Source organism: Strix aluco, chromosome 6 (genome assembly GCF_031877795.1).
Source record: "Strix aluco isolate bStrAlu1 chromosome 6, bStrAlu1.hap1, whole genome shotgun sequence".
NCBI classification, from domain to species: domain Eukaryota; kingdom Metazoa; phylum Chordata; class Aves; order Strigiformes; family Strigidae; genus Strix; species Strix aluco.
Window position 1 is genome coordinate 26,326,200 of NC_133936.1, and position 15,870 is coordinate 26,342,069.

Genomic DNA, 15,870 nt, shown 5'->3' on the forward strand with positions numbered 1-15,870 from the left:
TCTACCCTAATAGAAAGGAAGCACAGGGATCCTGAGGCAATCAGACAGCCTTAGTCCCAGAAGCATGTCGTTCAGCAAGGATAGAACAACATGTTTTGGTCTTCCTGCCATCTGATATCAAATTATCCATTTATGCTGAAGAACTGGACCACCTTTTGCAGAAGGGTATTACATTTCTGGAGCAGAGACTAAAGGCACAGTAAGCACAGTACAGGGAAGTTAATGTGTTTAATTGGAAAAAGGAGACATTTTTGAGGAAAAACTCAACAAGAACTTGGTAAAAACTGAAAATCATCAAGATGAGAACTGAAACTCTAACCTTTTGTGGAAAAGCAGGCAGGAATTTTATTTTGTTGACATTTCAGAAAGTAATGAGGAAAGCTACACAAGTGAACAAAATAAAATACTGTTTCTGGCAACATTAATGTCATTGACCCATGCAATATACACATAAGAAAACTGAAAGACTGTGTGATCTGCATTATGTCCCAGAACTCTTATCTCCACACCCTGCTTCTTCCACTACTTATTGTCATAATACGTTGTATGTGGCAGGATCTAACAGAGAGGTTTTACTGGGCTTAACAGCAACAATAAAAATCTCAATGCCCAAGTGTGAACTGTGATGGCTGAGAAGCTTGTACAAAATTTACGTCTACCTCTCCTACAGAATAGTAACCTTGAGCAAGGAGGCCTGTTTAGCAACCGATAACAAAGCTGCTAAATCAGAGAGAAGCCCTCTGTCAGACTGCTAACATTTTAAGATACAAACTGTATTATCCCACATGTTAGAACAGCCTGCAGCACAACATGATCTTCATCTGCAGTGGGCTCCTGGGTAGTAAGAAGTGTTAGTGTTGATGATACCAATGCAGCACTTGCTCATAAGTTTCTTTTACAATCATGATTTACATTCAGAAATTAGGTACAGACCAGATACAAGATATACTTTTGAGAGAGAGACTTCACCATAATTGTAGTTGTACTGTCAGTGTTTTCATGCAAGAATACTCAAGAATTACAAGTAAAGTCTTCCACTGGCTGGTTAAAACATTACTAAAACCAAACATAGTTGGTTTTACTGCTTTGTTCTACATAATGAGATTTCTAGATGGCAGAGACATTCAAAAATGTCAAGACTGAGGAACTTTTAACTGGAATTTCAGAACTGCCAACAAGGAACAGTTATTCTGTAGGATAAACCTTATCCTCATCTCAAGGTATTTATTGATTGTAAATTCTTCTTTGGGGAAATACTATACTATAAAATGTGATATTCAATCCAGTAAAGACACAGAAGAGAGCAGGCTTGGTTCATCAATACAAGTGCTGGTATTTCAGCTGCCTGCACAGTGACACTGCAGTCCAAGTTCTTTTTGGACATATTTAAAGATTGTCAATAAATAAGGACAAACATCTTCATGCTTTTATTCTATAAAAGACCAGATTAAGGTACAGACAGGTTTTTTCCTAGGATTCTGGAATCTTATAATGTTATCAGAATATCAACTTCCATTAAAAAATAAATTAAATGTCTAGTTCCTGTAATTGCAAGGATAACACTAAAAGTGTGATCTGAAAGTAACCAAGAAGATAAGGATCAGAAATGCTAGAACCTGGCACAGCTGTTGTGAGCAGCATGAATTCTTATCAGTGAGATACATTTAAATTCACTTTTCTAGATCCCATACCTTCATCATTTCAGATGAAAACTCACAATATTAACCACGCTTACAAGCTCTGATCCCATAAGATACTCATTACCTTGATGTACCTGAGGCTTCAGGCAATTTGAATGAGGACCTAACCAAATGATGCCTATCTCTGTATGTCAAGTCCTCCAGCTTGACCTCTGTATTCATAAAATTAGTCTGTAAATCTGACTATGAGAGTTATACAGATACTGGGCAAGGACTGAAAAAAGTCAAATCAGCTGTATTGTTGATAGAGGTGACAAACAAGAGAAAAATCCATTAGGGCCCAATCGTCTTTTCTTTGATATCAATAGCAAACTGACCATGAATCTGAGGTCACTAAGTAACAGTCATGGATCATGATTAAACCTGAACAACTACACTTAGAGGAAGCCTACAAAAAAATAATCTGTGCTGACCAGCAAGAAGAAGAAAAATCTCATTAAAAAGTCATTATTCCTGTAATTTACTAAAAGAATCTACACATTTACAACTAAAAAAAATATTTTCAAAAATTCTAAGGACATGCACTATTCCACAGAAGGTCATAGAGGGTCTCTGAAACTCCTATGAAACAGTCAAAACAAGTATTTTTTCTTGTTTTATCTTACTTAAATCTATGTTTCTTCTTTCCTCAAGACATCTGAAGTAATAGACTATGTTAGAAATGAAAACAGTTTTAACTTCTGAGCAAAGTTTCACCAACTGCATTTCAGTATTGATTTTCAGTTTAAGTGGGTGGTTCACACATGGTTAGTAAAGGTATGGGGTTTTTTGGTTTGGGTGTGGGGTTTTTTTAAACATAGGATAGCTGTTTGAACTTGGAAAGAAAATGTCCTTTTATATCCTTATTAAAGCTAGAACAATTTCTATATTATTAGCATGATTTAGAACAGAAAAAGTATAATCCTAAACCAAGTTAGCTAAGAGTCAAATAATGTAATGGAGATGAAACCTGACTGAATACATTTCCAGGAATTAAGTCTTCATGACAGACACTGTTTTCCTTCTCCGAAGTCTAAGGAGAAAATGTTTAATCTAGTGAAATGGGCTGACTCAACCAAAGCTGACAGCTACAAGGAAAAGCCATTTCTGATTATTTTTTTATAATTTAAAAATACTGCTTTTTAATCACACAGAACAGAAGAACACAAGAGGTGCTCAATTAACAGACTTGACCTACTATATTGTACAGTTCACTGCACAATTGGGCTTTCTTCTCCTTAGGAAGGGCTCAAGAAAAAAACCAAACCACAAGAAACACTATAATCAAAGAAATTTTGCTGCATTTAAATTATTGAGTTAGCTAAGTTGTATTAAAAGAGTAGTATGTTTGACATCATTGTTAACCTGAGTATTACTGTACTACAAACTGTGCGGGATAGAAAAATTTGATTTAATGTAATTTTGATTGACTTTATAGGAAGCCATTCTTCAGGAGCCTCTACATTTACAGAAGTAAAGAAACTGAAGATGGAAGAGACCTATTCAATTTCTTAATCATGCTTCCTATCAGTATATAATACATAAACTTTTATAGAAAACAAAAAGAGAAATCCAAAAGACAGAAAGTTTTCTAGATTCAAAGCATAACATTAAAGATAAATGCAGACTAAAAAATGAAGGTATCCAGTCTGTTCTAGACACTCTTCTCTAAAAATTACATACGGTATACATAACATTGTGCATAAACAGGAAACAGAAACCAAGTAATAAACCACTACAGTAGATATGGGAAAAACCTTGTAGAGAAGAAACTTGCACACAAAAAACAAGTAATAACGCAATCTCTGAAGACACTTCCATGTAAGGATTGCTTCAGCTATGTCTGTCATCTCCCTCGAAGTCCCTAAAGCCCTGGAGACAAAGGCAGCAGAAGAACAAACTAGTACCATTCACCAGCATCTCAAACCTAATTCTCCCAAGTAAATAAGCACACAGTCCAGTTATATTGTGACTATTTATACAGTGACAGCAATATTTCTTATAAGATAAAACCAGATAAGAATGTGCAAAACAGCTCAGCCAACTCTATTCCTTCACTCCCAAATCTTAAAAAAAGTAGAGAACATTGGCCCTCAAAAATTCTTAATTTCCAGATTTAAAACTAAATAAGTCCATATATAGTTTGAACTAAAAAGTAGCTTACTTTGCAGATGAACACCTTTTTTTGTTTTTTTCAATGATGCAACACTAGTTTCTTGGGTTTTGTTTTAGTTTGGTTTTTTTTCTTTCCTTTTTTTAAAAACATGTCTAGTTTGGGGCCTTTTGTTTAGTTCAATCAGTTGGAGCATGGTATATAATTTACGTCCTTTTCTAACTACTATTACATTTATTAGTTAGACAATGGATATAAGTAACAATGCATGTTGTCTACTTATGACTGGCACAAAATTAATGGAAAAAAATAGCACAGGTAATCTTTCTTATACAGGAGTAAATAACTTTATAAGCACTAGCAAGTTTGCAGACATGACTGCCAAGCTAATGAGCATAATTCATTTCATGCTTCATAGTTTGAACTGATTAACAGTAGGTATCCAAAAAGATTCCTCCATAGGACGTTACCCAGATCCATCACATAAGGTTTTTGTTCTATTTCTTCAAAACAAGCTCATTTTAGATCACCAATAGCACAACTGTAAAACACATTGTGATCTTGTATATGGCAACTTCTGTGCAATTCTGCTCTGCTTATATCATTATTTAAAAAGTGTTTACAAAGAAAAATATTTTCCTCTAATTTTAAATATTCAGAGATCACACCCACTACTGTTTGCTCCACCACAATGGCTCTCTGCCCTTCTGTGCAGGACCTGACAGATGCCCCGCTGGGAACCAATCACATGTCCATGTTCCCATTTTGTTCTGACCCTGCTTTAAGCCAGGTCCTAGTGCCGATCTCCTAAATATTAATGATTATTTATGAGATATATACACACACAGGATGGCTTTAAAAAAGCTGATACTTCTCTGAGCAAAGAAACCAACAAGACTCCTGGGTGTTTCAACAGAAGTCTGCATATGGGTTTAAGCCTACCACCTGCAGGTGATTACTCAGATGAGCAAACACGTGGCTTCAAGAGTTACAGAAGCAGCCTAATAAGACTCTTGAACAATAAATTGAAAATATCAGGTCAGAACAAAGTAGTAGTGTTATTAACTAAGCCACACTCATTTTAAAGCATGCACTGTAGAGACATTAAGCTCAGACTGCACACAGTTGCCATTACCCTGTTAACACACAACTCCACCAAGCCATTAGCTTGAGTTGTTCGTATTTCATAGTTTGTCAATAGGGTTGTTTTAGAAAAGTAAAACAAGTTAACTTGCATAATGATGCATGTACACTTGTTCATTAACTGTGTTATTCCATAGAAAAACTATACAATAGCATACAACTGTAAATAACCAAAATGAAATATCCATTTGTTTTGAAAAATTGAAAACCAATCAAACAGAACAGCAAAATCATTTACCAAGCAAAACTACAGTTTTACTCAGTCTTGTGCTTGTAACAAGATTTCAGCTAAAATTTTTTCTCACAGTCACTGACCTGCTCTAATCAAATACACATATTTCCTTCTAACAAGGAAGCTACAGGCTACAGAGGCACCAGTTTTATGCCTGTTCTACAAGGAAGTTTTAAAAGTGTCTGAGGGAAAACATGTGAAAATGTCCATCTTTTTCAGACAGGTGGACTGGCTGAGCAACAAACCAGTTAAAGTCTGGTAGCTTAACAAAGAAAAGTCTTACAGAGGACAGAAAACTACCCCAGCTCTCCCAAAGCTGTCCCCAGCTCTCCTGCTCAAGCTCTGCACAACCAACAGCCCAGGAGCCTGCTGCAGGAGAGCTGGGGAGCCAGGCCTTACAGCCACTCCTTTAGAGTGGTCAAAGGCACCAGGGTACACAGTACTTGCCCTGTAAGACAACTGAGAAAGTGAGCCAGACAGATTTTTCTTTTTTATTTAAAAAAAAAGCAAAACAAATTATTAACATGTTAATTCACTAATGTCCTCCACAGCCATACTTACCTGAGAGCCTGTACCCACCCCCAAGCACACCCTCACTGCAACAAGACAACATAACAGCCTTCAGCACTGACTTTTAAGTATGCAAGCCCCCCAAAATAGCTCATAATTACCCAACAGCCCCACTGGAAATTAGAGAAAACTCATTACACATGAGTATGGGCAGACTTGTCCCCCCAGCCCTTTGCTGCCCTCTCCTCCCTGTGGCAAACAAGCCCCACCTGGGCACCCTGTGCCCAGCTGCCCCCAGCCCACTTGCTGATTGTTTCAAAGCCACTGCAGGCACACCTGGGGCTGCAAGCAGGTGGTGTGCATCCATGGAGTAATGGCCAGGCAGGCCTGGAGGACAGGCTGCTGCCTGCCTGGTTGGTGAGGTAGCCTCACTGGCCCCACACAGCCATGAAGTGTGTTCACTCATGATACCTGTGGGCTGTCACTGGTGGTGTATACTGTGTGGTGCAGCCCCCTCTGTCCTGGTGATTCACCTGAGCAGCAGCATGGAGACACGAAACTATATCTGAGCCCTTGGGTGGCTTTGGACACGTGCCTTTCTACACACCCCTGGCATCTACCAGGAGCTCCTGCTCCTGGCAGACATCTCCAAGGTGAGAGTGGTGCTGGTGTGACCCAGGAAGGCCTTAGGACATTTTACACATCGGTCAGAAACCATTCCTTGAGAAGAAGACTTATGGAGTGAGGAAGGTGACAGGAGGTAAGGAGATTTCCCCAGCTGCTGCCCCAAGGGCTCTGAACTAAGGAGATGCAGGAGGGTGCTGCCTTCTCTGGGGAGATCATTCTCTCCCAGGCCAGAGCCACTGTGACATGAAGGATGTATTCACCTCCGCTAAGCAGCAGATTCAGGGGTAATTACAATATCCCTTCACACATTTACTGGCTCGTACTCACAATTCCAAGTTTTCCTAAATTTTGTGTGATGGACTGGAGTGTCTTTCTGCAGAAAGCACATTAGAGCAGCTTAGTTCTTTACTGTTGCAATTATCTCCTGTATTCCCCCTGGTACTTCCTAGTCATTGTTTAATGCACAGCAAAAATTGTTTTAACTCACTTATTACATGGAATTTAAAAATTTTTTTGATTATTCTGCTTGCCAGGTTTCATGCCCTCTGCTCTCTAAAGCGCAACCTCTGTCCTTGTTAAGAGTCAGCACCGAAATGAATATGGCTGTTGGTGCATGCTGCTGAATAAAACAGTACCTAGGAGCTTCCCATTTGCAGAACTGAACCTCAGAGGACCCAGGGTTTTAATGCTTTAACTGCTCTTTAAAATTGAAAGAGACACACTGTTAATATTGATGATAACGAACAGCTACCCTGTGTAATGAAATGTGGCTCCTGCCTGTTCATGACCTTCCACACCAACAGCCTGTCCCACACCGGCACTCCCAGGCTGAAAGGTTTGCTTGTGTGAGCAGTAACTTTGTAATGCTGTCCTGGCACAGCAGGAGACAATAAATGCTCACAGTGCACCCAAAAGCCCTGAAAAAGACAATGTTGATGCCTGTACCTAGGTGTTCAAGGATGTTTAAAATTTACTGTAAAGGGTTGTGTGTGCGTTAGCTGTATTACACTTGGCCTAAGCTTGAAAGAGGTAACAGGTGAGTCCAGAACAAAGAGAGCTCAATTGTTTTGCTTGATTTTACTTCCAGTAATGTGGTTAAATTTTCTTTTTAAAGACTTGAGCTGTATTGAAAAATAATTTCTGATCATCTTTTATGGCACTTGCTCCAACTTACAAAACCCTATGTCTTAGCTATGTCTTAGCATGTCTCCATTTAATATTTCTCCTCTCTTTGCTCCCCGCTTTATTAAAACATCCATCTGGTAAACCATTTTTTTCTTCTGTCTTTTAAAGCTACTTTTTGTATTCCAAATTCAACGTAAGATGTACAGAAACTTTATTCAGCTGATGCTGGCAAACAGCAGAACATATTTTTCACCACCTTCTGATGTATGCTTACTATTCTAAAGTGTAGGATTATTTTCACTAGTTACAAGAACTTGGGATGCCATTAATTCCCAACTTTTACACAGCTAAATGTATAACAATAACCAAACATTACTTGTAATTTAAAATTTTTATTATTTAAATACTGCTCTAAAAGATGGAACAAAACTGAAATGATTGGTAATTTCAGCTAAACATCGTAGAAGACCTGTGAGAATAAGGGATGACATGAAAAAAATCCGTATCTTTAAATAGGAAATAAACTTAAATTTTTAAATAACTCATAAGAACTGCAGATAAAGGTTTAATGGCCTCTGCCTGTGTACTTACTTGCTTAATAGTCTTCATATATGACTGCAAAAGCTACATCTATGCTCTGTTAAAAGAAGCCTCAATGGACATTTAGTTCCCAAATTTCCTTGCCAGTATGACAGGATTCCTCCAACACGTGTGCTCAAGACATAGTGCACTATTCACATAAGAATAAGGAGTAAGAAATGCTTCCCAGAATTAATGCATGGGAAGACCCAAGGCCTTATTTTAAAACTTAAAATGATTAGGAGTTCAATTTACAAGTCAACGAGATTACTCCCAGGAGTTTTAGACTGGCTCCAAAATGCAAAGTAAGTATCTAATTCTTTTCCTGTTCTCAAATCCTCTGTAGTGCTAGCTCTTACAGATTGGATTGTATATTTTACAAACTGTTGTAATTTTAAACTTTCATCCAATGACTTTGCAATGTAAAAATAAAGCTTTTAATGCTATGAATGAAATTGTGCAACTTTTGAATCAGTCCTATAACATTCACCTAAACATTTCCATAAACTATTTGTCAAATTCTCTGATGCTGTGAACCTCCAAAAAGTTTGCTCAGTCACTGCTGAACTTCATTTACCAAATTACCATGAGATGTTAGATAGTTATTCTTTAGTATTGAAAGAAGTTATTTTTAAACAGTCCTCAATACATAATATTAATTCCAAACCTTATATCTAAGTATGGCCATTGAATTCAGGAAGATTGTTTACATAAGCAGGTTTTGAAAGTCAGACTCAACAACTGTAATAATCACCTATATCATGGAAAAGCCCCAGTCTATTATTTGATTTCATTTTTTAGTATTTTTCTCATTAGAAAAAGAAATGTGTAATTGAAATCTTACACTATCTCTGAAAATGGCACTGCAAGTCATTTACAAATATTTCCTAAACCAATCAGTCCGTGTACAGGCATAGGGGACTCCCCTTATGAAGCATATTACAAGACATGACAGGATGTAAATGTAGTGTTGATCGCGCTGAAGTCCCATTAATGTCAGTAGTAGCTGATGATACAAGCAGACAACCCAATTTGCACTCGATGGTAGAATTCCAGCTGGTATTTGATCAGGCTCTGAGAAAATAAAGATGGTTGGATGATAGTAAAACAAATTTCCCAGTACTGTAAACTAGGTAACTGATGATATGGAAGCATCTTTACCTCCTTTTAAACAAGTTTGTTAATTTAAAAAACAAGCAAAAAACCTTTAAATTAATCTAGAGGTGTTCCTCTGACCTAATATAAGGCCTTTTCTTACTGAATGGGTAGCATCAGTGTAGACACTCTTCAATGGACAAAATGGTGCTGTGCTGCCACCCCTTTTCCTGTCAGCCTGACAACGTTTACTGGTGGTGCTTTTTTTTACCTGACAGTTGATTAAACACTTCCATCATGAGTGGCAATGCTGATAAAAATCATATCATCATATTTATTAATTTTTAAAGTGCTGTATTGTGAGCACTACAATGACCTGAAATGGAACAGCTGTCACTTCTTTACGCACACGTACCTGGGCTTCCATAGGGCTCTTTATACTATTAAATTAGAAAAGTCTGCTTTTAATGATGCACAATGGATATATACATGCCAGGTAAGAGAAGATAAACTGTACTAACTCAGAAACATAACAGAAAGCAGATTCCCATTTTACTATCAAGCAAAACTTTCATTAAAGTGTCAAGGTCTAAAGTTTCTTTAGCACTAGAGTTAATCAGAAGTAACTCCACTGAAAGCAGGGAAGTTGCAATTGATATAATTACAGGATGAACTTGGCTTAGAACTTCCCCTTGTACTGCAACTAATGTACTTATGGCTTAAACATACAATGAATTGTATTATTTATAATATTTTAATCGATTTTGAATAGGAGCCAGACAACAGTATAATATAAATAGTATCGGGAATGGCAACTGGATGGATTATTTTTCACTTTTCTCTGCAAAGGAAACAGACAATAAGCTGTTTAAAGTAGCTGGACTTTTTCACAGGGAAGTGAACACAAAGTGAACAAACACTGAAGAGAAAATAATAGTACAGTCCCCTAGGGCTAGAAAACACTCCGCCTTTCCAGTGGTGTTCTCACCTTCAAAAAAAAGGTGGCTGGAGCTGTCCAGAGTTAAAAGGAGAGATCGATCTCTTTCCCAGCCGAACTCAGATATCCTTTATCTGTTTAGCTACTTGAGACTATTGAGAACATCTTCTGCTTGACCCCCAACAGCAGATATTTTGGGAAGAGTAGTTTTAGAAGTGAAAGTAACAAAAAAAAATCAGATGGTAAGAGAAAGTGTATAGTGGAGAAAAGGAAAAATAAAGGAAGAAAGCAAACTTAGATTTTTTTTCAAAGGTGATCCAATGCTCAAGCATTTTAGTCTGAATATTGCAGCATTTACCAAGCTCTGTTCTTTCCCTTTGAACTCTGTGGGTTGGGAACCTCTGTCAGTCTGGATCTGTGAGGTGCTTAGTATTTTTCACTGCTTGACAAATAAATATTCAGCCCAAAATACATGGCTCTTCTGTATTTCACACAAAAATAACCCTATCTTATTTTTCAAGTTTCTTCCTTGTATAGTTTGCTATAAAGCATCATCAGGTTTTTTATGTTAATCATTTTTGTTTAGACATTGGGCAACGGTTACTACTAAAATTCTTAAAAGACATACATCTCCCACCTCTCTAAAGCTTTCCAAGATCCTAATTTAGAAAAACTGTCTCTCTGTGGTTCTTCGTTTTCTCAAATTGCTGGTAGTGTCTCACACTAACAAACACCAGGAACAGCCCCTAGGACTGAGAGAGGTAAATTTCAGACTAGTAAACTGAGTGCACCGTTCTGCACCAACACACGCAGGCAAAGGCACGTCAGTCCCTACTGAAGTCAAAGGGAATTTTTGCCTTGAAGCCAGGACTGCGTTTTCACCATTCACGCTGAAGTCTCTATAAAAGTAAAAGATGGGGAAAGTCCTTGTAGGAGAATAACAGGACTGTTTATGTCACGCCTAGGAAGAGGTTTGAAAACACATGCCTTGTGGGCTGAGTGGGCATATGCAAAGGTGAAAATAAACGCTCTTTTGAAAGCAATGAGATCATTTCAGCAGCGGTCAGGCGGGGAACATTAAGTGAGACTGAGAATTAAGAACGTTTTCATTAGGACTGTCACAAGCTTTTTTTTGAACTTTTCTTCAGCCGATTCCAAAATATTGCGTTTTGAAACGCAAGAAGCCGCCTGCCGCTCCGGCGACATCCAGAAGCAGTGCTGTACCGATCTGATGGCCATTTTAGCCCCGTCGGCCACCCAGGAGAGGCTTTCCCTCCCGCCTTCACGGGAGTCCCCTCCCGCCCCGTCAACAGTTGCCGCGACGCGCAACCCTCCGCGCCCCGACAGTGGCAGCGCCGCCGCCCCGGCAGGGACGCCCCGGGGGGGAGGCAGGGCGGCGGGGAGGGATACCCCGGGGGCAGGCAGGACCGGGCGGCGGCGGGGCTTCTCGGCAGGCGCCTCCGCCGCCGCGGTCCGGGAGGAGCCGGGGGCCGGGGAGCGCCGGGAGCCTGCCCGGCTCCTACCTGGTAGGCGTCGGGGATGTTGACCGTCTCGCCGTGCTCCGCCACGTAGCCGATGATGCCCTTGCCCCAGGGCACCTGCACCTCGTTGCTGTTCTCGGTGGAGCCGCAGGGCAGCAGCGGGGTGCCGGCGTGCACGTCGAAGAACTTGGAGACCAGGCTCTTCTTGCCGGCGGCGGCCCCCTCCACGAGGAAGAGGGAGCCCCGGTCGGCATCCACCATGAGGCAGACGAAGATGAGGATCTTGTAGCTGAGGCTGGTGAGGTCCAGGTCGTTGGAGATGTCCTTGACCAGCTCCAGGAAGAACTGGCGCTCGTTGTGCTCCTTGAGGTAGCGCTTGTAGTCCAGGGCGGTGGGGGGGTACTGGGGCAGGCTGACGCGGGACTCGAGCAGGGCGCTGAGGATGTGGGCGGTGGTGGGGGGCAAGGAGCTGGCCTTCCGCAGCAGGGCCCGCCGCCGCACGCTGCTCAGCGGCTCCTGCGCCCGGGCGTGCACATGCTCGTCGTAGGTGAGGTTGACGTGGATGGCCTTGGAGCGGGCGAAGCTCTTCCGCAGCTCTTTCTGGGAGGCTCGCCGCTGCAGCCCCCCCGCTCCGCCGCCGCCGGGGCCGCCCGCGCTGCCCCAGCCGCCGCCGGGGCCGCCGCTGCTCCGCCGCTCCTCCGACGGGCCGGCGGCGGGGGCGGCAGGCGCCTTAGGGAGCGAGTTCTTCCTCTTCAGCCACTTCTCCACCAGCTCCGGGTGCCTCTCCAGGAAACTTTCCACCGCCGCCACGTCGAGGCCGGCGTCGGCGGCCGCCGCCATGGTGCCGGCGGCGGGGGCGGCTCAGGCCGCGGGAGCCCCCGCGGCGGCCATGCCCCGCCGCCACCACGTGCTGCCGCCGCCCCGACGGCCGCCCCGGGGCGGCGGGGGGGGGGGGGGGGGGAGCTGCCGTCAGCCCCGGCGAGGGGCCGCTCCTGCCCCTTGCCCGGCCCCTCCTCGGGGACGCGCCTTTTCGTCGCCCCTCGCTTCCCCCCGCGACCTCCTTTTCCTGCCCACCACTCTTTATTGGTAGTAGTAGTAGTCGTGTTATTCCAGGTATTTTTCTGCTCCCCGGGTCTCAGCCCTTCTCTGGGCCTGGCCCCGGCGCCCGGTTCCGGGCCGGCTCCCCCGGTGGGCCGGGCAGGCGCTGCCGCCGCGCCTCTGGAGATGCTCCGGGAGCGCTCGGGCAAACCCCTTCTGCCAAGTGCTGTCAGTGCTGGCGGCGGCTGCTGCGTAACCCAGCCGGCGGACCACTGAGGAGGGAGGGGAGGGCGGGGGGAGGACGCGTGAGCCGAGCGGGGGGGGCAGGCGGGGAGGAGGGAGGGCTGGCAAGCCCCGCCGCGGGGGGAGAAATCGCCGCCCGCTCGGCGGCAGCCGCCTCGGCAGCCCCCCCGGGGTGCGGGGCGAGGCGCGCAGGGTCCCCCGGCGGGGGGGCCGCAGCGGTGGGAGCTGCGCGAAGGAGCTCCGCGTTAACGGGCGCCTCATTCAGGAGCTTCGGGGGGAGTGTGCGGGGGGAGAGGGAGGGCCCTTTGTCTGTAATGCGTGTGCAGGGAAGGGGCAAACCCGGCCGCGGTCTGCGGGAGGGGCGGGGGGGAGGTAACGCCAGCGCTCCGTTAAAGAGGTTTCATGCCTAGAGCGTTATTTGCGCTGCCTCAGGACTTGAGGAGGCAGGCGGAGAGACGGAGCCCTGCCAGAAACACCAAGTGAATTCCGTTTCTTGAATCCCTGGGTTGAGCCGCCTGCAGCCTCTCCGTGCGGGCAGCTGCCCCTGCCCGCCCCGCGTCTTTAGTGCGGCGTTTCGCGCCCGGCGCTGTGTAAGAGGGGCAGAGAGCGGGATCGGGCCCCCCGCCCCCCCGCAGGGCTTTCTGCCCCAGAGCCGGCCGCCCCGGGCAGCTCGGCGGGAGCGACGACGCGCTCCCGGGCGCCCGCTCCTGCAGCACTGGCGGCCAGACGGAGACCGGCCGCTTCCACCGAGGCGGACGGACCGGGGTTATTTTTATGCGCACGTGGAGCACGTTTCATTGCTAAATCGATGCCTACGCATAAGCGATTGAAAAAAAACGGAGTCATGGAGCTCAACACGTGAAAAATGTCTTTCATGCGCTCACCAAAGACTGAATGAAGGCGGCTTCAGAAATTCATGAATGGGAGTTCGGGAGGCTGGGAAAACACACCGGCAAATCCTCAACCAAACGGGATTCCGACCTGCCGGGGACCCTGGCCCTGCAGCAGCCCCTCCCGGCGCGGGGGTCCGGGCAGTGCCTGCGGGGAGAGGGAGCGATTCTGGGGACACGCGTCGGTAGTGCGGGCGGGTGTCAGCCGGGGAGGGAGGGCTCCGTGCGTGTGCCCAGAGGGCTGCCGCTTCTCCCGCGGCAGCCGGGGGTAACGAGGGGCTCCGTGCAGGTGCTGTGGCTCCCGCAGACTGCTTAGGAAGCGACAGACAAAGGATTTCGCCTCCCGGTCTCGGTGCCCTCGCTGTGGCGGGCTGGGCAGCAGCTCCCCCGCTGCCGCCTGGCCGGCCGAGCCCGGTGCCCGCCCCCCGCCCCGCGGCGGGCTCTCATTCTGCTTTCCCGGCCCCCCCCGCCCCCCGCCGCGCAGGGAGGCTGCCGCAGGAGGACGGCTCTCCATTGAGAAACCGCGCCGCCGACGGCACCACCCGGCAACGGGGCGGGCGGACGGGGGGGGCGCGCAGGCGCGCGGCCAACCGGGACCGGGGGCGCGGCCCCCGCCGCTTGCGGGGCGGACGAGGGGCCGGCCCGGCCCGGGCTGCCGCGGCGGGGAAGACGCTGTCCCGGCTGCCGCTCCCGGCCGCCGCACCGTGCCGCCGCTGACTTGCCGGGGGCGGGGGGGGGGGTCGGCTGCGGGGGGAGCGGCAGCCCGGGCGGGGGGAGCGGCAAGCGGGGATGTCGGAGGACAGGCTCTAGGGGCTGGTCCCCCAGCTGCTCGCACCTCTAGAGAAGCTGAGCTCTTTCCGTACGGGTAGCTTGGGGATGAAACTGCAGGCGCGTCTCGGCAAGGGCAAGGGCGACTGAAATACTGATCTTTGAAGCCTTTCTGCCGGCGCGCTGCTGACACGCTGCCGGGGCTGTGAAGTAACGGGATTTCACGCGTGGCAGCAGGCACAGCCCCTCAGCCTGCGCCAGCGACCGTCACATCGTGGGTGGAGGCTCCGCTCTCGGAAGGACACAGCCGGGGTGTCACCCCCGCTCCCCAGGGCACCCACGCTGTCACCTGCACACCGCTGCCCGTGCTGCCAGGAGCTGCCCTCGGCTGCTGGCCCTCGCCCGCGCTTGCCTCGCCATCACCCTCCAAGGGCTCCCGCTTGCCCGAAGCCGCTAATTGCTGCTTGGCCTTTTCAGGGGTGCTTGCGCTTTTGCAACACTGGCACAAACACTCCACTTACACAAAGAAATCGCATAAGCTGCCGAAGGCCCGGCAGGCAAGTACCCCAAGCTCTCAGGCAAGGGCCCTGGGCATCTGCATACAAGTGAAATAGTTGTATGTAAATAATTTTTGCCATCTCACTATAGTAAGGTTTGGTCTGAGCACTCACACCAGTGTTTACTACAAAATGGTTACTGTGTAGCAGTTCTGTATGTAAACATTTAAAGCAATGTAGTGTTTCCATAAGCCTAGGTATAAACAAGGTCTTCCCTTACCATTTCTTCAGTCTTCTGGCATCTTTATTTGCTGGGGTTTTATGCATGGGATTTGATTATAGTAAAAGTCTGCATATCGACAATCTCGCAAATGAGAGAGTCAAGACTGAAGGAATTAAAAATGCAGTTGTCTCCATTGCATAAACTACACAGTGAACAATTGACTGTAACACCTTAATTGTAAAGAACTCTGCAACCCCAAATCTCTGTATAAGCTATAATCCTCTCTTTTAAAGATAAAATGTGACAAAGATGATCACAGGGGTTTTCTGTTCTGTAACTTGCACAGGCTTTCGACATGCTGTCACAGTAAAACTGCTTCAGGAGCCTGGCCCAGCGTGCATCCGTGGATTTTCGGAGAAAGCTTAGGTCTGTCTGTGTTCTGGCACACCTCTGCTTGCAGCGTGAGTAAAGCAAGTGCACTGTACTCTGGGCTGCAGCTTCATCTGTGGGCCTGAGATAGATTAGTTGCGGCCTTTCATGGGAGGGCCAAAAAGGCAAGTGGATTTTGTCGATGCCATGGGATTGTGCTGCCTTCATAATTCTAGAGGTATGCTGCAGTGAGGTACGGGCAGCTTATATCTGATGCATTTTATGTATGATGCACCTTATGTCAGTGTGGATGCACAGTGC

At 46.0% G+C, this 15,870-nt stretch overlaps 1 protein-coding gene across 1 annotated transcript in view; it reads right to left on the bottom strand.

Annotated features, from left to right (window-relative positions):
* PDE11A (phosphodiesterase 11A) overlaps nucleotides 1-12,361 on the bottom strand; it is a 137,490-nt gene extending 125,129 nt beyond the window's left edge. Inside the window, exon 1 of the mRNA XM_074828301.1 lies at nucleotides 11,564-12,361. Within this exon, the coding sequence (XP_074684402.1) occupies nucleotides 11,564-12,361 (798 nt within the window). The remainder of the gene's footprint in view (nucleotides 1-11,563) is intronic.
* Nucleotides 12,362-15,870: the final 3,509 nt, after the last annotated feature.